This window comes from Colobus angolensis, unplaced genomic scaffold, assembly GCF_000951035.1.
Source record: "Colobus angolensis palliatus isolate OR3802 unplaced genomic scaffold, Cang.pa_1.0 Scaffold50, whole genome shotgun sequence".
In the NCBI taxonomy this organism is placed as follows: domain Eukaryota; kingdom Metazoa; phylum Chordata; class Mammalia; order Primates; family Cercopithecidae; genus Colobus; species Colobus angolensis.
In genome coordinates, this window is record NW_012118488.1 from 3,837,201 (window position 1) to 3,859,588 (window position 22,388).

Below are 22,388 nucleotides of genomic sequence, written 5' to 3' on the forward strand. Positions count from 1 at the left end.
GATCATGTTTCTGTCCTACTGGTGTTAGTTTTTTCATCTTTCTGCCAGAGTGTACATTTTCCAAGGACAAGAATCATATCTAAATGAAACTGTAAACTCTTTAGTGTCAGCTGCAGTCTTAGGGAATCTAGTGTAAGAAATTAACTAATGTCGAACTCCTGTAATGCTGGTATTTGTGTGGTGGATGCGAGTCGGGATAAGATCTTATTCTAAAACACTAATTTCCAGGGAGGGTAACTTCACCATCTCTGAGTGCTATACATTAGCATGTGTAAAACAGTAATGATATTCTTACTGAGCAGCAAGCATTTACTGTGGGAAGAACAAGGTTTGAGCACCACTAGAAAGGATGGTAAGGGGTGGGCGGGGTGGCTCATGCCTGTAATCCCAGCACTGTGGGAGGCTGAGGCAGGTGGATCACCTGAGGTCGGGAGTTCAAGATCAACCTGACCAACATGGAGAAACCCTGTCTCTACTAAAAATACAAAAATTCGCCAGGCGTGGTGGTGGGCGCCTGTAATCTCAGCTACTCGGGAGGCTGAGGCAGGAGAATCGCCTGAACCCGGGAGGCGGAGGTTGCCGTGAGCCGAGATCGTGCCATTGCACTCCAGCCTGGCAACAAGAGCAAAACTCTGTCTCAACAACAAAAAAAAAAGAAAAGAAAAGCTGGTACGGCTGGGAGTTGTGGCTCACACCTGTAACCCCAGCACTCTGGAAGGCCGAGACAGGCGGATCACCTGAGCTTAGTAGTTCAAGACCAGCCTGGGCAACATGGTGAAACTCTGTCTCTACAAAAAATAAGCCGAGTGTGATGGCACACGCCTGCCGTCCCATCTACTTGGGAGGCTGAGGCAAGAGAATCCCTTGAGCCCAGGAGGCGGAGCTTGCAGTGAGCTGACATTCAACCATTGCACTCCAGCCTGGGCTACATAGCAAGACTCTATCTAGGAAGAAAAAAAAAAAAGAAGAGAGAGAAAAAAGGATGGTATGAAATAATTGAGATATATTCTTAATATAAGAGATCCTTACCACCAGTTGGGGAGCCAGAACATTCAAATGTAACCTCAGGAACATATCAATAAGTGCAAAACAACAGAGTAATGGTATGAAATTAAATGCTTAAGTGGTGAGGGGCTACAAAGGAAGAAGTAATGTGAGCCATTTTCAATTAAGTTCTTACGTGCAGTTCAACCTAAGTAGGTTATCAAAGGTATTTATACTAAGCACTAAAAGCTAAGTATTAAATACTAAAAGCTGCCTGTGTCAACACTGGCTCAGGACATCCCCAAGGAGAGTGCTGGCTAAGGGTCTGGAACTTTAACTCTTTAGAGTTCTTTACTTAGCACATCAATCAGATGTACCTTCTGCTACTTTGTTCTTTAGCCCCTGGGGAAAATCTCCATCTTAACGAGGGGAAATCTCCATTTAAAGGGGCGTCAGATTGAAATTGGGGTTAGGTATCCTAACTTAATGACTGGGAGTGCCTGGGTTCCACCCAGCCGCAATTGGGCAAGACTTGGTCCTCTCAAGGCCTTTCCTCCAGAGAGATTAAATCTTCAACGCCTGCTCTCCACTTTCCAGCCTTTTCTTAAGGCTCTTCTTCCAGCCTAGTATCAGTGACTAACTTCTCCTTCCTAGGCCCTCTCATTATTATTTAAATTTCCATTCTTCTGGGGGCTTCAGCTTCACTAAAAACATCCCTCTTCTTCCTCCGCCTCAAGCATCTGGATTCCAGAGGTCATTTGAGCTAAATGGGGTTCAATGCTTTTCTGACTCTGGTACTGCATTCCCGGGACACTTTCAAATCACATTTTTCACCCCAGGGCCCCCAGTGGTCTCAAACCCAAACACAGTGCGGGAAGGAAGGGGGCGCTCGCCACAGAGCTAAATTGGGAATTCTTTGAGTTGCAGCTTCTGGAGAATGGTTTTGCCTCCTCCCCGCGACATCAACTAACTTACTTGCTGTTAGCTAAGGGCAAGGACAGTGTCTCCTCTACCAGACAGGAAACTTTCTGATGGCGGACGCTACCCTTTAGTTCCTTTTTCAACTCCCCATTCCCACCCCTTCGACACCATGATGGTTCTTAAAATACGAAGTTTCTTTTACAAAACATCCCTCCGCAACTTTTGAGTTTATGTAATAAACGGAAACGTCCTTTAAACAATCACGCAACGAAGGGGTTAAATCTAATCTCAGCAACCTGATGGATTCCGGGGGGTTTCCTTCCTCGACTCTAGAAATTAAAACGACCGGGAAGGGAAATTTTGCCCAAGATAAAGATGAGAACCGTTTACATCAACTGTCAGGCTTCTGCCCCAAACAAGAATGGCTACCCACGCCCACAAACACCGCCACTCACGTTAACTAAAAATGGTGGCCCCGGATTCCACCACTGGCGTCACCTTCTGCCCAACTTCAAAATGGCGCCCACTAGCTTCACCAAAAGGACCTAACCTCCCAGCACCCTCTTTGGCCTGTAACGTCAGGTGACGCGAGACCCAGCCGGAAGTGAAGGAAAAAGCGCTTCAGCCCGCGGCGCCTGCGCAGAACGGTCCAGACGCTGAGAGGCAGGAGGCACTAGGGATCGTCCGCAGGATTGGGACTGCTACAGAGGCCGCCACGGAGCCCGCCGGAGCCACCGTTCCTGCTGCTGCTGCCGCCGCTGCCCGAATCGGAACCGTCGGGCCGCAGCCGCCGGCAATGCCGCGAAGGAAGGTGAGAAACGGGAGAGGAGGGATGGCGGGTTTCTAAGGACAGTCGATGGAGCACCGTGACGCAGTTGGCCACGCCTCATAGTGCTTGGGTCCCAACTTCCCGCTCCCCCGAACCTTGCTCAGCCACCCTCTCTTCTGTCCATATCCAACAGAAAAATGTGGGCCCGACCCTGGCCTCGGCCTATGCTTGCAACTATTCCCGCCCTCTGCTTGCCTGGATCGGAGGCGTTCTTATTAATTGGTCGCCGAAACGTCAGGAAGCATATTGATTGGCTGGTGACGCCGCCTGTTTGGGCTCAACGGTCACCTCCCCGCGTGCGGGGGCGGTGTCTGGCCCAGGCCCTAGCGCTCTCCCACTGGCTGGAGAGAACGATCCCTCCTCTCCTGATTGGTCGGGGTTGGCAGTCTGTCCTGTGGGGGCGCGGCTTAGGCGGACCTCGATTGGGTGGCCCGAATCCCCGCCTTTCCGAGCGGGGACGCTGATAGGTGCAGAGGCGGGGTTTTGGAGGCCTCGTTACTTTCCAGGTGAGGGGCACAACAAAGCAGAAGACTGAGTGGTGGGAAGCCAGCGCCCACTCCCAGGGGATCCCACTCAGGCCAGTTGCCTCCAAGCCGTAATCTTTATTTGCTAGTTCGACAGCGCCTAGAAAATGCAATTGGTAAAAACCGAAAACTTCTAGAATTAGAAGGGACTTAGGAAGTCACCCAGGAATGGCCCCCTGCTTCTTACAGTTGAACTAACGGAGGTCCATGGAATGCCGCAAGCCACTCAGGCAGTGGCAGATCCAGAATATAGAACAAATCTAACTCAATTCAACAAATGTCTATTGACTACTTTCTGCGCGGTGGTTGCTGAGGATTCAGAGATTTATTAGACGTGATCCCTGGCTTAAGGGTATCACAGCCCGATAGGAGAAAACAGACATGAATAACCTTAGAAGGATCTAGTAAGTTCTCTGCTTGGAAGTGTATACAAAGTGTTACAAGAAGGAAGTGAAGGAGCAGCTGGTCTGCTCTGGTGTACAGTGGGAGGTATATTGGTAAAAGCCACAGGGAAGAGCTGAGTTCCAGGATCAAGCCAGGAAGGAACAAGGCTCACATCAAGGCTTTAAATATCTAGGTAATTAGACTATAATGGTGACTTTTAAGATTCCCCCTTCATTTTAGCTGTTTTCTGTGATTCTTGCTTATTTTAGACATTTTCTGTGATTCTTGCTCATTTCCTGGCAGGTTACCCTTGAGATATTTGGAAAACTGGGTGGTATTCTTGCTCATTTCAGTAGAAATCTTTCTCTTCACAGAGGTTTTTCAGGCTGAAAATGTATGCTTTTTAATGTCTCCTAAAATGATCTCAGCTGGTGGGTGGTATTTTTTTTTTTTTTTTTTTTTTTAAGATGGAGTTTTGCTCTTGTTGCCCAGGTCGGAGTGCAATCGCGTGATCTCGGCTCGCTGCAACCTCTGTCTCCCTGGTTCAAGCGATTCTCCTGCCTCAGACTCCCTAGTAGCTGGGATTACAGGCGAATTCCGTGACGCCCAGCTAATTTTTGTATGTTTAGTACAGACAGGATTTCACCATGTTGGTCAGGCTGGTTTCGAACTCCTGACCTCAGGTGATCCACCCGCCTCGGCCTCCTGAAGTACTGGGATTGAAGGCATGAGCCACCGCGCCCAGCCGGTGGTATATGTGTTAAGGCTCACCAAATGCAGGAATAATATTGGTGCCTTGAAATAGGGCCCCAATCCTTTTTCTTAATTTCCCAAATACCAGGAGTTTCTTGAAAATGTACATTTTTTTAGTAGCCTGTTTGGTGGCAAACCTGTCTTAATCTGTCCTGAGGCTACTTACGGTTTTTGTGTGTCTCATTTAGTGTGACTGTTTATATCTTTTGCTGCAGAAGTATTATGTTTTGTTATTGGGTAGTATTTGCAGAATAGATGCAAAGTACTCCCCTTCAAAAATCCAAAAAAATTACAAATTCTAAACACAGCTGGCCCTCAGGGTTTTGAATAAAGAATTGGAACTTACAGTGTGAATCTTTGTATTGTTTTTAGCAAATATTTTTTCCTTTCTGGTTTTGTAAAGGGTTTAGTGTTAGTGCTCAATTGATAAAAGTTATCTTTATGGCTAAGAAAGAACTCCTTAGGAGGTTAATAATTGACAAATAATTGTTCACTGAAAAGATGGTTTTGAAAACAACTGTTTTTGAATACCCGTGAGTCTTCATGTGCAAGCTGCCTTTTGGAAGATAGATGGCTTTCATGTGGAGACACTTCAAGGGTAGATGGCATACGCAGTAACAATTTTTGTCTTTTTCTGCTTAAATTCTTTTGGGATCAGAGTTGTGGTCCATGATATTTTGAGATAGTATATGGTTTTTAAAAAATGTGATAGCTTTTCATGGAGACATTTAACAAAAGCTACTCTAAAGTTAAATGAGGTCTAGCACCAACGATTTTCTCACTACAATGAACTTTTTTTTGTGATACTGATCTCCGAATGATCTTGGTTCATACTTAGTGCTAATACAGTAAGAATTAATTCTCTTCATGGCCAGGTGTGGTGTCTCACGTCTGTAATCCCAGCACTTTGGGAGGCCAAGGCGGGTGGATCACCTGAGGTCAGATGTTCAAGACCAGCCTGGCCAACATAGTGAAACCCCATCTCTACTAAAAATACAGAAGTTAGCTGGGCGTGGTGGCGGGTGCCTGTAGTCCCTGCTACTTGGGAGGCTGAGGCAGGAGAATCGCTTGAACCCAGGAGGCGGAGGTTACTGTGAGCCGAGATTGTGCCCTTGCACTCCAGCCTGGGCAACGGGAGCGAATGAAATGGAAGCTCTTCATTTATTTAACAAAAGTCCCTTATTTGTACATTGTTCCATTTAAGTGTTCTAAATAAAGTGAAGTTGCCTGGTTGGGTGGGAGGATGGGAAATGCTTGTGGAATCCTTTCTTAGGTTTGAACTGGGTGTTTTTGGTGTCACAGCTTGTTTTATTTTCAATGTTAATGCAAACCCTCAGACCAGATGCTTCTGTACTAATATCTGGATCTATGGTATTACAGAGGAATGCAGGCAGTAGTTCAGATGGAACCGAAGATTCCGATTTTTCTACAGATCTCGAGCACACAGACAGTTCAGAAAGTGATGGCACATCCCGACGATCTGCTCGAGTCACCCGCTCCTCAGCCAGGCTAAGCCAGAGTTCTCAAGGTAAAAATCTTCATTTTTCCTTACCACTCCTCACATCTGGCTGACTGGCCCATCACATTATTTTCCTAGTTAATGTGGAAACTGGTCCCTTGGCTTGGTGTAGATGACAGTGCACCAGATGATTAGTAAAATGTGGAGTGAATGCAGAGTTGTCAGGTCTTTAACAATGCTTCTGTTCGGGGCTACTATCCAGTTTGTAGACCCGAAGGAACTGTGGATGGTATAATGGATAGAGATACATGTATGTCTTGAGTCATTTGTGTGTTTTTTTTTTTTTTTTAGATCGCTGTGTCTCCATCAGTAAAATGAAAATGTTATCCCTTCACTTTCTGTTTGAATGGTTTAGGCTTAGGGACTTGAAGTCCAGATGGTATCTGACTTATGGTGGTTTGATTTAATTATTATTATTTTTTTAACTTTACTGTGGTGCCAAAGCAATATGCATTCAGTAGAAACTTTTCGAATTTTGAATTTCAGTCCTTTCCTGGGCTAGTGATATGTGGCCGAAATATTTTCTTGTGATGCTGAACAGTGACAATGAGCCATAACTCCCAGTCAGCGAGCCGTAACTCCCAGTCAGCCATTTGATCATGAGGGTAAACCAGTACTCTTTAGTGTACTGTCTTCAATAAATTACCTGCAATATTCAACACTTTATTAAAAATAGGCTTTGTGTTAGATGATTGTGCACAATTGTAGGCTAATGTAAGCGGTTTAAACCTGTTTAAAGTAGGCTAGGCTAAGCTGTGATGCTCGGTAGGTTAGGTGTATAGTGCTTTTATTTTCTGGAGACAGGGTCTTGTGCTCTGTTGCACAGGTTGGAGTGCAGTGGTGTGATCTTGGCTCACTGCAACCTTGACCTCCTTGGCCCAAGTGATCCTCCCACCTCAGCCTCCTGAGTAGCTGGGACTACTTGGGGGTCTTATGTTTGCCAGGCTGGTCTCAAACTCCTGGACTCAAGCAGTCCTTCCACCTTGGCCTCCCAAAGTACTGGGGTTATAGATGTGAGCCATCATGTTCAGCCTGTAAATGCATTTTTAACTTATAATACTTTCAACTTATGATAGTTTTATTGGGACTTAACCCCATTAGAAGTCAAGGAGCATCTGTAGTCTCTTGGACTTGTTATTGGCAGAGGCCCAGTACTTCTAAAACCATGTTTAATTCTGGAATGTAATCCAATACACACTTGATAGATATTAATAATTGTACCAAAGTATCAGTGTGGAAATATGGAATTTTGCTTTGGTAATAAAGAATTGAGAATCTTGGGGTTGGAAGGTAGTTTGAAGTATCTCTAGTGCATTTAGGCATCTGTGGTTAGATTTGGAGGGTACCCTTGACCCCTCCTGGCTCTTCTCTGGTATTCCCTGAGGAGGAAAGAAGATTATAGCTAATACAGAGAGCTGATGATCAATAGGTGATAATAGATTAGGGGAAAAAAGTTTTAACATGTTTTGAGCACTTCAACAGTGTTGCTTTGATTACTTTTTTTTTTTCTGAGATGGAGTCTCGCTCTGTCACCAGGCAGAGTGCAGTGGTGTGATCTTGGCTCACTGCAACTTCTGCCTCCTGGATTCAAGCAATTCTCTTGCCTCAGCCTGCAAGTAGCTGGGACTGTAGGCGTGTGCCACCATGCCCAGCTAATTTTTGTATTTTTAGTAGACATGGGGTTTCACCATGTTGGTCAGGATAGTCTCAATCTCTTGACCTCATGGTCTGCCTGCCTCGGCCTCCCAAAGTGCTAGGATTATAGGCGTGAGCCACCGTGCCCTGCCGCTTTGGTCACTTTTATATGAGTATGTTGCACAATGAGAGAAAAACCATCAGTTTTTCAAGCAAGAAAGTGGGAATATCCTCTTTAACAGCTGTTCCTAACTTTATTTTTGAATTTAGAATTTCAGCTAAAGTATTGCTATTGTCTCTTGATTGCTTTTTTTTTTTTTTTTTTTTTTTTTTTGAGACGGAGTCTCACTCTGTCGCCCAGGCTGGAGTGCAGTGGCCGGATCTCAGCTCACTGCAAGCTCCGCCTCCCGGGTTCACGCCATTCTCCTGCCTCAGCCTCCCGAGTAGCTGGGACTACAGGCGCCCGCCATCTCGCCCGGCTAGTTTTTTGTATTTTAGTAGAGAGGGGGTTTCACCGTGTTAGCCAGGATGGTCTCGATCTCCTGACCTCGTGATCCGCCCGTCTCGGCCTCCCAAAGTGCTGGGATTACAGGCTTGAGCCACCGCGCCCGGCTCTTGATTTCTTAAGCTTTAAATTTTTACCACAATGAGACTATGGATAAATAACTACTATAACTCAAACACTATGTTATGTCCTAGAAACCATGATAGAAAAATCATAGTTCCTGTCCTCAAGGATCTTACGGTTCAGTGCAAGATATAGATATGAAAATTGATCATGGGAATACATTATGGCAAGGGCTGTGAGAGGGGTTTGCATAGAGTACTACAGAAGCCCAGAGGTGGGACAGCCAACTTAGGGCAGCACTCCCACAATGATGAAGTCTTTTTTGTTGTTGTTGAGACAGTCTCGCTGTGTTGCCCAGGCTGGAGTGCAGTGGCATGATCTTGGCTCAATGCAGCTTCCGCCTCCTGGGTTCAAGTAATTCTCCTGTCCCAACTTCCCATGTAGCTGGGATTACAGGTGAGTGCCACCATACCTGGCTATTTTTTGTATTTTTAGTAGAGACAGGGTGTGCCATGTTGTCCAGGCTCGTCTCGAACTCCTGATCTCAAGTGATCTGCCCACCTCGGCCTCCCAAAGTTCTGAGATTACAGGCGTGAGCTGCCGTGCCTGGCTGCACACTGACGTCTTGAAGACTCTGATAGGAATTTATAAGTTGAAAGATGGGAATATGTTATTCTCGGCAGATGGAACAGCATATGCTAAGGAAAATACATAATGTTCGTAGAAAGTATAATTGACCATGCCCTAGACACCTGAAAACTAAATATTCAAAACAGCTAGGAAATGCGTAAGTGCTGGGTCTTGACCTCATGACCACAGAGTTGCACAACTCCAGGGGTACCATTTACAATATCATCAATGTAAGGTGTTCCTCCCTAGAGCAAAATGTAGATCATATTGTGAAAGGAGGCCCCTGGAGATGTACAAATTGAAAACCTTGCTGTGTGCTAACTTTTCTCACCCGAAAGTTTGGAAATTTTCAGTTTTCTTCTTTGGAGAGTCTATAAGATTTCTTCAGATTTTTTGTTTTTAAAATATCCGTTGGGGAGTGCAGCTGCGAGAGAGTGAGGCTGACACCTGGCCTGTGCATCCTGCCCTCCAAAAAAAAAAAAAATTAATTAATTAAAATAAAATATACTTTAGAGAGGATTTTGAATGTTCTCACCACAAAGAAATGACAAGTGTTTGAGATATGGATATGCTAATTATTTTGATTTCATCGTTACACAATGTATACGTCTATCAGAACATCACAGTATACTTCATAAATATGTACACTTATGTGTTGATTAAAACAAAACTAAGACTGCTAGGGGCTTACACAGAGGGAGTTGAGCGAGCATCACCACGATGGTGTTGGAGAGCGAGCAGTTCCTGATGGAGCTGACCAGGCTCTTCCAGTAGTGCTGGACGTTGGGCAGCATCTATATCACCTTGAAGAAGTAGGGTGGTCGAACCAAACCCGTTCCAAAGAAAGGTTCTGTGGAGGGCTTTGAGCCCTCAGACAAGTGTCTGCTAAGAGCTATCTATGGGAAAAAGAAGGTCAGCACTGTGGTGAGCTCCGAGCGAGTGAATAAGTTTCAGATGGCTTATTCAGACCTACTGTGTGCTAATATGGATGGGCTGAAGAAAAGGGACAAAAAGAACAAAAGTAAGAAGACAAAAGCAGTAGCACAGTAAAGGGCACAAATTTCCTGCTTTCACCAATTAACCACTGAATTGCTGTTTTTTCCTTTGGGTTTTACTTTTGGCCACATAGCTAGGTTTCTGGTTCCCCCACACTAGGTGTTTTCACATAAGATGTAGAATCCTGGCCGGGCGCGGTGGCTCAAGCCTGTAATCCCAGCACTTTGGGAGGCCGAGACGGGCGGATCATGAGGTCAGGAGATCGAGACCATCCTGGGTAACATGGTGAAACCCCGTCTTTACTAAAAAATACAAAAAACTAGCCGGGCGTGGTGGCGGGCGCCTGTAGTCCCAGCTACTCCGGAGGCTGAGGCAGGAGAATGGCGTGAACCCGAGAGGCGGAGCTTGCAGTGAGCTGAGATCCGGCCACTGCACTCCAGTCTGGGCGACAGAGCAAGACTCCGTCTCAAAAAAAAAGATGTAGAATCCTTTTGCAAAGAATAGCTGCAATGTTTATAGGGTAGTTGTGGTAAGAATCTAGTTTATTTTACATTTGGCTAATTTCTCTGTACTGCATGGTTATATACTCCTGGATTATAGATTAAAAGTCTCTGTAGTAATCTCTGTAGAGAGTAAGCTATCATTAAACATGTCTGTTTATCAAAAAAAAAAAAAACATATCTATATATATTTTAAAAAATGCTTTAATTTCAGCTTTGAATTTCTTTCATTTCCTTTGTCATCAGGTTGGAGATATAAAAGAGGGGGCTGAGTGCCTCAGAATAGGTTTTCCCATCCAAAAAACTTAAAATGCTGCATTCCTGTTTTTACCTTTATGAATCTATTATGATTGTGCCAGAGAGAGTAATAAGAAAGAAAAAAATCGGCCCCTTAAGAAAGGAAATCGTTTTGTTTGTTGTTATATCTTTGTTAATAGAATATCTGTTTTATGGTGGGTTAGAAAAAGGGAAGAATGAGAGGATGCAGCTAATATTTATAAAGCACTGTGTACCATGGATGATGTTAAGTGCTTCACGTGCATTATCTCACCTATTCCTCACTACAATGTTATGAGGAATGTGCTACTAGTATTTTCCTTTTCAATAGGTCAGGAAACAGGCTTGGAGAAAATAACTTGCCGAAGATGCCATAGCTAGTTGGTATGAATCACATTCAGTCATAATTCCAGAACCTAAACTATTAATGCTGTACTACATTACATCTCTATACCTGAGCTAGGCTCTTTTGCTTATATTTTATTTAATTAAATAGACATTTGAAGGATTTGTTGGATTTTTTGAAACATGAAGAGGAGGAGGAGCTACATTCTAATGAATTATATGGATAGGAAGTAAAACAGATTTCCATCTTTTTTCTTTATTTTCTTTTAAAATTGGGATCAAGATTCCAGTCCTGTTCGAAATTTGCAGTCTTTTGGCACTGAGGAGCCTGCTTACTCTACCAGAAGAGTGACCCGTAGTCAGCAGCAGCCTACCCCAGTGACACCGAAAAAATACCCCCTTCGGCAGACTCGTTCGTCTGGCTCAGAAACTGAGCAAGTGGTTGATTTTTCAGATAGAGGTGAGTGGGTATGACTTAGACCTATCACAGAGCATCTGGGTGAATTTCTTTTTAAGGAGGGCTTGGGGCCACTGCAGGTAGATGCCTAATACTTCAGCTAGATGAATGCTCTTTGCTTGTTTCCTTTCTTATATCTTGCTGAGGACAGTTTGATATCAGAATATTCTCAAGGTCCAGAGTAGCTGGAGTATATTAAAATGGACCTGTAATAGGAAAAAGAGACTGGGGCCTTCTTAACCATAGATGAAAAGGGCTTGAAGCAGACTTTTCTTATAGCCATATTTCTCAGCCCATTTATCTCCAAATTTCTTCATGCAGAGGTTACCGACTGGTGAACTACTTCTAGCCTGTCTGCATGGTTGGTTGGTTTGTTTGCACAGTGTTTAAAATTTTTAAAATTTGTTTCTAGTATTTGAAAACACAGTGATTTCATATAAAAACCTGGATTAATCGTTTATTTTAAACAATGAAAAGATCTGGGAACACTGGGTGGCCAATCACCCATAGTAATAATTGGCTGGAGTTGAATAGTAGCTGTCCCCTTCAGATGGACAATGAGCTGTCTATTTGGCCTTGCTGAGCCCCTGTAGCCATTTGGTTTGCAATTCCTGATTTACAGTCTGGAATTTCAAGATTGAATTGTTAGACTACCAACAGACTCACTCAAGAGTCTAAGTCCATTCACATCTTACACCAAGCCTGTCCGGTGTCATCAAGAAAGACAATCACTGTCACTTATCTTCTGTCCTGTGTCTCTCCTGGAAGGGAAGTGGGATAGTAATTGTTTTTGTGGTTTTTTTTTTTTTTTTAGTGGGGGGAAAGGAGTCTCGCTCTGTCGCCCAGGCTGGAGTACAGTGGCGTGATCTTGGCTCACTGCAAGCTCCGCCTCCTGGCTTCATGCCTTTCTCCTGCCTCAGCCTCCCGATCAGCTGGGACTACTGGTGCCCGCCGCCATGCCCGGCTAATTTTTTTTTCTGTATTTTTAGTAGAGGTGGGGTTTCACCGTGTTAGCCAGGATGGTCTTGATCTCCTGACCTTGTGATCCGCCCACCTTGGCGTCCCATAGTGCTGGGATTACAGACGTGAACCACTGCACCTGGCTGCAATATTTTTAAAATTTATTTCCATCCAGTTTTGATTATCCATGATTAGCAACTCAGGAGAAATATAGATAGGTGTAATAGGTAAAGTACAAATTTAATTTTAATCAGAATTTAAAGTTACACAAAAGGAATGGTGTAGAAGTGCCTCTTCATTTTCCACTTAGCTGTCTAGCAGACAAGTAGCTGAAAGTTACTGGTTAAATCATAGAAAAAGAATCTGGGAAGCCCATAAACTCATCTGAATAGTAAACCTCTAAATAAATGAACCTCACTCATGACTTCTACCAATTGTTTTTGCTTTAGAAACTAAAAATACAGCTGATCATGATGAGTCACCACCTCGAACTCCAACTGGAAACGCACCTTCTTCTGAGTCTGACATAGACATCTCCAGCCCCAATGTGTCTCACGATGAGAGCATTGCCAAGGACATGTCCCTGAAGGACTCAGGCAGTGATCTCTCTCATCGCCCCAAGCGCCGTCGCTTCCATGAAAGCTACAACTTCAATATGAAGTGTCCTACACCAGGCTGTAACTCTCTAGGTCAGTGTGCCCCAGCTTCATGACATCCTTTGTTCCATGGTTCTTTCTCCCAGGATCATCCAGAAATGTTTTGTGTTCTGTTGGGGTTTAGCTTCTTAGGCTCTTTGTGGTCATGTGCTGAGTGATAATGAGTTGCTCACTTGAATAAAAGCCTTTCTCTTCTTGACTGATAGTCCATAATAATAGACCTGGTTGTAAGGAAATTAACTATGATGAACAGTTTAGTTTATCAAGAGCTTTTCCCAGTGAAAAATTCACTCCTTTACCCAGCAAAAACAAAAAAGACTACCTCCAAATATCTTATTGCATGGCACATAGCTCATACTCAGTGAGGACTAATTAAGGGTAAGCTAGTGCAGAATAGTGATTGCGCAGCCATAGCTGTTAAGGAAATGAGGAAAACGTTTCCTGTCAGGAGGCTGTGAAATTAAGAGTACATATGAGACCCTAGCCTTCTGTAACTTTAGTAGCTTTAGGTCTTGTGCTTTGTGTGCTTAGTAAATATAAACAAGATAAAATATTTCTTCTGTGATAAATATCTTATTTTCTTATGAGTTTTACTCCTTAGTGAATTAGTTTAGAGATTCTTGGAGTGGTTTGAACCTTATTTGTGCACCTTCAGTGAGCTGAGGTGCGTGTATTGGGCTCAAGCTTTTGTCTAAAGTTGGAAGAAGCTGACTGGGAGATAAGGGGCCTTTCACTACTGGGTCTACTTCTCAAATTCACACTTTGCATGTGGCTATCAAGTTTGAAAAACAGTAGAACAGAGTAAGTTACTGCTTGGCAGGCCAACAGTACACTTTCTCAAGTGGTTTTTTTGTTGTTGTCTGTTTGTTGTTTGTTTTTGAGACGGAGTCTCGCTCTGTCGCCCAGGCTGGATTGCAGTAGCGCGATCTTGGCTCACTGCAACCTCCAGGTCCTAGGTTCAAGCGATTCTTCTGCCTTAGCCTCCCAGGTAGTTGGGATTACAGGTGCCCACCACCAGGCCTGATTTTTGTATTTTTAGTAGAGACGGAGTTTCGCCATGGTGGTCAGGCTGGTCTCAAACTCCTGACCTCATGATCTGCACGCCTCTGCCCCCCAAAGTGCTGGGATTACAGCGTGAGCCACCACGCCTGGCCTTATGTTCATTTTTATAGAGAGACAGGGGTTTCACTTTGTTCCCCAGGCAGGGGCGCAGTGGCATAATCATAGCTCACTGCAGCCTCAACTCCTAGGCTTAAGTAATCTTCCCATCTCAGCCTCCCAAGTAGCTGGGACTATAGACGTGTGTCTTGCCTTTTTTTTTTTTTTTTTGGTCTTATTTTTTAGGGATGAGGTTTTTTCTGTGTTGTTCAGGTCTTCCAACTCCTGAGCTCAAGCAATCCTCCCCACTCAGCCTGCTGAGTAGCTGGGTCTACAAGCGTGAGCCACCATGCCCAGTGGTTTTCTGTAGTGTTTAATTAATTTGGATCATTTCCTGGTCTTATAGCAGTTTCTCAGATAATTTCAAACCATCAAAATGAATAAATACAGCAAAGTTCTCTTGAACTCCATACCAGTTGTCACTCAAAGAGGATAATTGTTTCAGGCTTACATTGATTTCCTTGGAATAAATAATGAAAAACTAAGAAAGACAACATATTACACTAGTATAAGGGATGATGGCTAATGTCCTTTAAGAGTTGAAGGGGATCTACTTGCCACGCAACAAGAAAAGGAATTTTCTTTTGCTTCTGCTTGTTACTAACCATTCATTGCTAAATTGTTACTTTTATATACTATATTTGGTCATTCATGCAGTAAATATTTACTGAATATTGGTCATGTGCCAGACACTGTTTTGAGTTATGAGGATGTAGCTATGAAAAAGTCAAAGTCTCTGCCCTCATGGAGCTTATAGTCTAGCTGAGGAGGGCAAATAGATAGATGTATAATGTATCAACTGGAGGTAAATACTGTGAAGGAAAATAAAACTGGGAGTGCTGAGGGTAGGATATTGTATGTGTATATGCATACATATGTATATGTATATGTGACATATATATATGTAGTTGGCTAGGAAAAGCTACTCTGATATGGTCACATTTGAGCAGAGACTTGCTGTTTGAATATTTGACAATAAGCATTATGGATAGGGAGAACAGCAAGTGCTCTGGGCAAGAGAATAGTTAACCAGTTTGAGGAACACTTAGAGGCCAATATACCTGGGGCAGAGTGACCAGAATAGAGAGGAGGAGGTAGGTGAGAATGGGGCCTGATTGTGTTATTTATGCCCAGGAGTTAACCTCTTAATGGGGTAGACCATAGGGTAAATAAAAAAGATGTTGCATTAGAGGAAAGTTTATTTGTATTTATTTATTTATTTATTTTGGAGACAGAGTCTCATTCTATAACCCAGGCCGGAGTACAGTGGCGTGATCACTCACTGCAACCTCCGCCTCCTGGGCTCAAGCGATTATCTCAGCTGCCTGAGTAGCTGGGGTTTACAGGCATGTGCCACCATGCCTGGCTAATTTTTTGTCTTTTTAGTAGAGACGGGGTTTTGCCATGTTGACTAGGCTGGTCTCAAACACTTGGGCTCAAGTGAAAAAGTTTTCTTTGACTTTGGTTTTCATGTATTGGAACTTTGAAAAATATGAACCTGAGCTTCCAAAGTATCCTTTTTTTTGAGGCAGAGTCTTACTCTGTCACCTAGGCTGGAGTGCAGTGGTGCGATCTCAGCTCAACCTCCGCCTCCCAGGCTTCGTTGAATTGTCTCCCAAGTAACTGGGACTACAGGCACATGCCACCATGCCCAACTAATTTTTGTATTTTTTATAGAGACAGGGTTTCACCATGTTGCCCAGGCTGGTCCTGAACTCCTGGTCTCAAGTGATCCTCCCACTTCAGCCTCCCAAAGTGTTGGGATTACAGGTGTGAGCCACTGCACTGGGCCCCAAAATATTCTTGACCCTAGTCTATTCCTTAAGAATTTTTTGTACTTGTGAAAAATTGAAACTCTGTAAGAAAGTTTGAAGTGCATTAAGTAAAAATTTCCCTTCACTCATACCCCCAGAACCGTGCCACAGATAGAAAACTTCTGTTTGCAGTTTTCTATGAATGCTTCCAAGAAGTTTTTCTACATATATAAGCACACATATATGTACATGTATTTCCTTTTTGTGATTATTCATAAAAGGGAAAATAGGATACATTCGTTGGTTGTACATCTTGGATATTTTACATTATGAGTATTTAGAGGTCTGTGTTTTTAGAAGATGCAGAGAATTTCATTATGTTGATAGTTCATAAATATTTAAATTGTCTCATTGACATTTAGATTGTTTCTCATTTTTAGCTTTTTTGAACAATACTGTAATGGGTAGCCTTGTATGTACATATTTTGGTGTCTTTCTAGCAAATCTGTAGGATAAATTCATAGCAGTGGAATTTTTAGGTCAATAGATCAGCTGTTTCTTTTTTAATGTACATGATAGATTGGTTTTCATTAACATATAAAAGAAAACATGACCTGAATAAGTTACTAAGAAGTATGGATATGCCCGGGCACAGTGGCTCACGCCTGTAATCCCAGCACTTTGGGAGGCCAAGATGGGCGGATCACCTGAGGTCGGGAATTCGAGACCAGCCTGGTCAACATGGTAAAACCCCGTCTCTATTAAAAATACAAAATTAGCCGGGCGTGGTGGCGGCGCTTGTAATCGCAGCTACTCAGGAGGCTGAGGCAGGAGAATTGCTTGAACCTGGGAAGTGGAAGTTGCAGTGAGCCGAGATCGCCCCATTGCACTCCAGCCTGGGCAACAAGAGTGAAACTCCATCTCAAAAAAAAAAAGAAGTATGGATATATAGTATCTGAAAAGCAAGTCTTGCAGTAGTAGTGACAACTCCTTTATATATATATATATATGTTTTTTGAGACAGTCTATCACCTAGGCTGGAGAGTGGTGGCGTGACCATGGCTCACTGCAGCCTTGAATTCCTGGGCTTAAGTCATCCTGCCACCTCAGCCTTCTGAATAGCCAGGACTACAGGCATGGACCACCATGCCTGGCTAATTATTTTTATTTTTGTAGAGGTGGAGTCTCACTATGTTGCCCAGGCTGGCCTCGAGCTTTTGGATTCACGTAGTCCTTCTGCGTTGGCCTCCCAAAGTGCTGGGATTATAGGTGTGAGCCACTGCGCCCAGCTGACACTACGTTGTGTATATGGTATTTGATCAGTGAGGATGGTTTTTCTGTCTGAGATAAAATTTGCAGATCTCTAAAATTGCATTTTTTTTTTTCTTTTTTGAGACAGAGTCTTTCTCTGTTCCCTAGGCTGGAGTGCAGTGGCACAATCTTGGCTCACTACAGTCTCTGCCTCCTGAGTTCAAGTGATTCTCCTGCCTCAGCCTCCCGAGTAGCTGGGGTTACAGGCATGCATCACCATGCTGGTCTGATTTTTATATATTTTTAAGTAGAGACGAAGTTTCACCATGTTGGCCAGGCTGACCTCAGGTGATCTACCTGCCTCGGCCTCCCAAAGTGTTGGGATTACAGGCGTGAGCCACCGTGCCTGGCCCTAAAATTGCATTTTTAATAATACAGTCCCAGAGAAATGGTGCCCTGAATGTCCTAAAATCACCCACTCCCCAGTACTTGGACTGTTTTTGTTCCTTTTAAAGTTTATTCTGTAAATTATGTTGTGTAAGCTTTAAACTCCCACTGTCTTCTTTACCCCCAATTAAATATATATATATTTTTTAATGAAAGATGAAGATTTTTGTAGACTCACTATTCAGCTTAGCTAACTTTATATCTCATTAGAATTGTCCTCCGAGCCCTTTTGATCTTAGGTGTTTTATAAACCTTTTGGTTGAAGAGAAATATATAAAAAGGAAAGAATGTTCAATTCCCTGTGTGTTTTCAAAAAAACCACATGAAAAATAGATGAATGAAGAGAAACCTATTTAAATAAAACAAGCTTTCGTGTATTGTTATTCCTTATGTTTTTCCGTCTTCCGAAGGCCTTGTGTTACTGCCTGTTTCGGGCGTGGTGGCTCATGCCTGTAATCCTAGCACTTTGGGAGGCGGAGGTAGGAAGATTGTTTGAGTCCAGGAGTTCAGGACCAGCCTGGACAACACAGTGAGACCCGTTTCTACAAAAAATTTTAAAACAGGCCCAGTGTGATGTTGTGAGCCTATAGTCCTGGCTACTTGGGAGGCTGAAGTGGGAGGATCACTTGAGCCCAGGAGTTCAAGGTTGCTTTGAGCCATGGTTGCACTACTGCATTCCAGCCTAGGTGACATAAAATTTTTTTTTTTTTTTTTTTTTTTTTTTTTTTTTTTTTTTGAGACAGAGTCTCGCTCTGCCGCCCGGGCTGGAGTGCAGTGGCCAGATCTCAGCTCACTGCAAGCTCCGCCTCCCGGGTTCATGCCATTCTCCTGCCTCAGCCTCCGGAGTAGCTGGGACTACAGGCGCCCGCCACCTCGCCCGGCTAGTTTTTTTTTGTATTTTTTTAGTAGAGACGGGGTTTCACCATGTTAGCCAGGATGGTCTCGATCTCCTGACCTCGTGATCCGCCCGTCTCGGCCTCCCAAAGTGCTGGGATTACAGGCTTGAGCCACCGCGCCCGGCCAAAAATTTTTTAAAAAGTAAAAAAATCTGATTATAGAAGAATCCTAAATCTTTAAGCAAAACTCTGTTCTCCCTCCAAAAAATAAGTATTTAATCTGGTTTAAAGTTATGTAAAGGTGTTTACTTATATGATAGAAAAGGCCATTTCTTTCTCCATTTTTCATAAATTTATTTTGAGTATTGAAAGGGGTTAAATTCAGGTTGGATAGCATTGCACAGTAGAAAGAAAAGTACACTTATTATACATATGACCTGATTAATTTAGCGTAGGAGAGTTACATTCCACCGAAGGAAAGTGTTCCTGTTCATTGTCTTGTGCTTTATTACAAATATTGACTTCATGACATTTTGAGATTTGAGAAGTCTAAGAGCAGAAAGAACTATGGTTTATATTGATCATACATAAGCATGTTCAATGATAGCCAGATCCATCCTGTGGAAGAAAAGAATGAGTGCAAGTTATAGCCCTACCAGCCTTACCTCTGGTGGATTTAGTCTGATCAGACATATATTTGATAAAAATGATGTAGTGAAAAAACAGGTTTGTCGTAGAGAAACATACTACTTTCTAAGCTTGTCTTCTTTCTTGAGATTAAGTTTTCCCTCCTTTAACAGGACACCTTACAGGAAAACATGAGAGACATTTCTCCATCTCAGGATGCCCACTCTATCATAACCTCTCAGCTGACGAATGCAAGGTAATTGTGTTCTCGTTTATTCAACATATGCTTTTTGAGTGCTTACCTTTTGCCAGGCACTTTACTAAACACTGGGGATACAGTGGCCAATGAGATGGGCAGGGTCCTTGTTCTTACATTGTAATGAAGGAAACATAAAAACCAATGTGCTTTTTTAGAAAAAACTAATTAAACAGACAAAAGAATTGTAATATGTTGTGAGTGCTTTGAAAGAAATTAACAAGGAGATTATGAAACATTTGGAACATCAGCTGCTAGTGCATTGATATTTTCTATTGAAAATTGGCTTCGAAGACTGCTAGGGACTTATTACACTAAGGAATAATTTGCATAAATATGTGATCTTAATATTTATGCATTCAGTTCTCTTCTTATAAATCTATGAAGTCATTTTGCTTTTAAAAACTTTTCATAATTCTTGTCCCTTTTTCTGTCCTTTTCTATGAAATACTTTTTGTTACTGTCAGTTACACCTACTCTTGGCTGATTCTTCTTTTAAATTCTTGAAACATAGCTCCTAAATAACCTTTGGGATTTTGAGATGATGTATTTAGGAGTAGAAGCTCAGATCCTATTTGTATGTTCCTGTGTGGGTTGCTGTTCCCAAGGATGGAACCAAAGATCTAATTATGGGGAAGCAAGAGTGGAAAATGTTATTAATTAAATGGATTGCTTGAGTAGTATTGAATAGGTTCTCTAAGCTGGTTAGACCAAAGTATTATTGTTGTTTTTGTCGTTACTTTGCTAATGATGCCAGGGTCACAGGTTTATTCCTGTCTGAGCCAATTTCATTGTGAGGAAAATTAGATTTCCTAGCTAACATTGATTTTCCTTGATTCAGGTATTTGTTCTCTTATTTACAGGTAGACTACAGGGGTGAAAGTTTCTTTTATGTGGTTAGTCTTTCAGCAAAGTAGTGTACTTTCCGTGTTTATATGGATTTTAAGGTCAATGATCCTACTCTTACTTTTCTTCATTCCAAATCTTTTTATAAGCGGCAGTTCCTTCTGCTCTGTGTAAAAGTAAGTTGTAGATCTTCCCATTGTCTTCCCATTAGCCTGGGACTAAATCAAAACAGAAAAAGCTGTGCCCCCATCTGTGTCAGAAGCAGGCAAGTCTTTAGGTACTTCTTTCTCAGAAAATAACTGCGATCCCTGCTTGTTGAGAGTTGTTCTCTACCATTTGTCTCTAAATGTAATGATCTGATACTATGGATGGTTTTACATAAAAATCTTCTGAGATGTCTTTTGCTTTTGAAATTGTTAGTTTATAACAATATGACTGTGTTGTGTTAAGCAGTTTATTTTAGAAAAAGAAAAATTTGAGTTTGGAGAAGAAAATTCTGATAAAAGGAAAACATTTCTATCCTGAATTTATCCTCTTCGTTCTCTCCTCTTTGCAAGGGGCGTTAGGCTCAGCATAATCCATCTTTACTACTGGAACATGTGCATGGAGGATCAGGAGAATTTCTGAGATGATATATTTTTATTACATTTAGAACTGTAAGTGGAAAGATTAGATAAATTCCCCACATTTATTAACAGCTCTAGTGTTTTTGAAGAACCTGCATATACATGATTGCTCTTGAGTTTCCCAGGACACCCTTGCGATCAGTGATGTTAATTTGTATTCAGTCATACATTTCTGTAGCTGCACGTACCAAATACAGGTATCTGAAGATTCAGTGAATAAAAGACTGCATTTAAGGAGCTTATGTTCTCATAGGGGGAGGCAACATAAACCTTCAAATTAATAAGTAAATAATTTTGTGCAGTGATAAATATTGTGAGGAAAAAAGACGAATGATACAGTCGGTTTTGGGGGTGAGGGTAGGGATAGCCCTGCTTTTCCCAGGATGGTCCAGGAAGACCTTCCTGAGGAGTTGGCATTTGATCTGGTACATGGATGATGGCAAAGAAGCAGTTGTGTAACGATCTAGGAGAAAAGATACCTAAGGAGAAGGAACAGCAAGTGCAGAGGCCATGAGGCATGGCTAAACTGATGGGTTTGAGAGGCTGAATGAAAGTAGGCTGTGTATGGCTGGATCCAGATCATAAAGGACCTTGTGGACCTTGGCACAGGAGTATACTTTTGTTCTGATAGAATGAGAAGCATTTGGGGGGCTTTACAAAGGCATGATAGGATTTCATGCACACTTTTTAAAACTGAAGGCTTGCTAATGTGGAGAATGGAGTGTGGGGGCAAGAGTTGATGCAGGGTATAAGGTGCTTGGGAGACTGCATGGAAGTTCAGGCAGTAATTGGTGGACTGGACTAGCTTTGTATTGGCAGCAATTCTAAGACTAGTTTGGATTCAGGATACATTTTAGAGGGGAGCAACCTGTTAGGCTTGCTGATTGATTTGATGTGAGGTGTGAGAAAAGAGAAGAATCTAGGGTAACCTTCAAGTTGTTGACTGGATCAGTTATTTAGATAGTATTGCCGTTTATTAATACTGGAAAGATTTGGGGTAGAGCAGATTTGTGGAGAAATGCCAGGCGTTCTGTTTTGACCATTCTGAGTTTTAGTGGTGAAGTGGAATAAGCAGTTGGGTATCAGTTCCCAATTCCCAGATTATGAAACAGAAACTATTGAGAGCTGATGTGATTTGTCTGAGGTCATGTAACTACAGAGTTAAGTTTCCCTGGAGACTTGAACCCAGGTTTTCTTTTTTTTTTTTTTCGAGACAGAGTCTCTCTCTGTCACCCAGGCTGGAATGCATTGGTGCAATCTCGGCTCACTGCAACCGCAGCCTCCTGGATTCAAACAATTCTCATGCCTCAGCTTCTTAAGTAGCTGGGATTACAGGTGTGTGCTGCCATGTCTGGCTAATTTTTGTATTTTTAGTAGAGACGAGGTTTCACCATGTTGCCCAGGCTGGTCTTGAACTCCTGACCTCAAGTGATCTGCCCACCTTGGCTTCCCAAAGTGCTGGGATTACAGATGTGAGGCACTGCGTGTGGCCAAACCCAGGTTTTCTTTTTTCTTTTCTTTTTTTTTTTTTTGAGATGGAGTCTTGCTTTGTTGTCCAGGCTGGAGTGCAGTGGTGCGATCTCGGCTCACTGCAACCTCCGCCTCCCACGTTCAAGTGATTCTCCTGCCTCAGCTTCCCAAGTAGCTGGG

At 42.8% G+C, this 22,388-nt stretch overlaps 1 protein-coding gene across 5 annotated transcripts in view; it reads left to right on the forward strand.

Annotated features, from left to right (window-relative positions):
- Positions 1 to 2,418: 2,418 nt before the first annotated feature.
- Positions 2,419 to 22,388, forward strand: part of KAT7 (K(lysine) acetyltransferase 7) — a 41,140-nt gene continuing 21,170 nt past the window's right edge. For 2 of the 5 annotated variants that reach the window (XM_011959928.1, XM_011959929.1), the window contains exons 1-5: positions 2,419 to 2,716; positions 5,776 to 5,923; positions 11,148 to 11,324; positions 12,731 to 12,970; positions 19,184 to 19,266. In XM_011959928.1, the coding sequence (XP_011815318.1) occupies positions 2,702 to 2,716; positions 5,776 to 5,923; positions 11,148 to 11,324; positions 12,731 to 12,970; positions 19,184 to 19,266 (663 nt within the window). In that variant the 5' untranslated portion in view covers positions 2,419 to 2,701. The remainder of the gene's footprint in view (positions 2,717 to 5,775; positions 5,924 to 11,147; positions 11,325 to 12,730; positions 12,971 to 19,183; positions 19,267 to 22,388) is intronic. The other 3 variants (XM_011959931.1, XM_011959932.1, XM_011959930.1) reach the window with 2 other exon arrangements.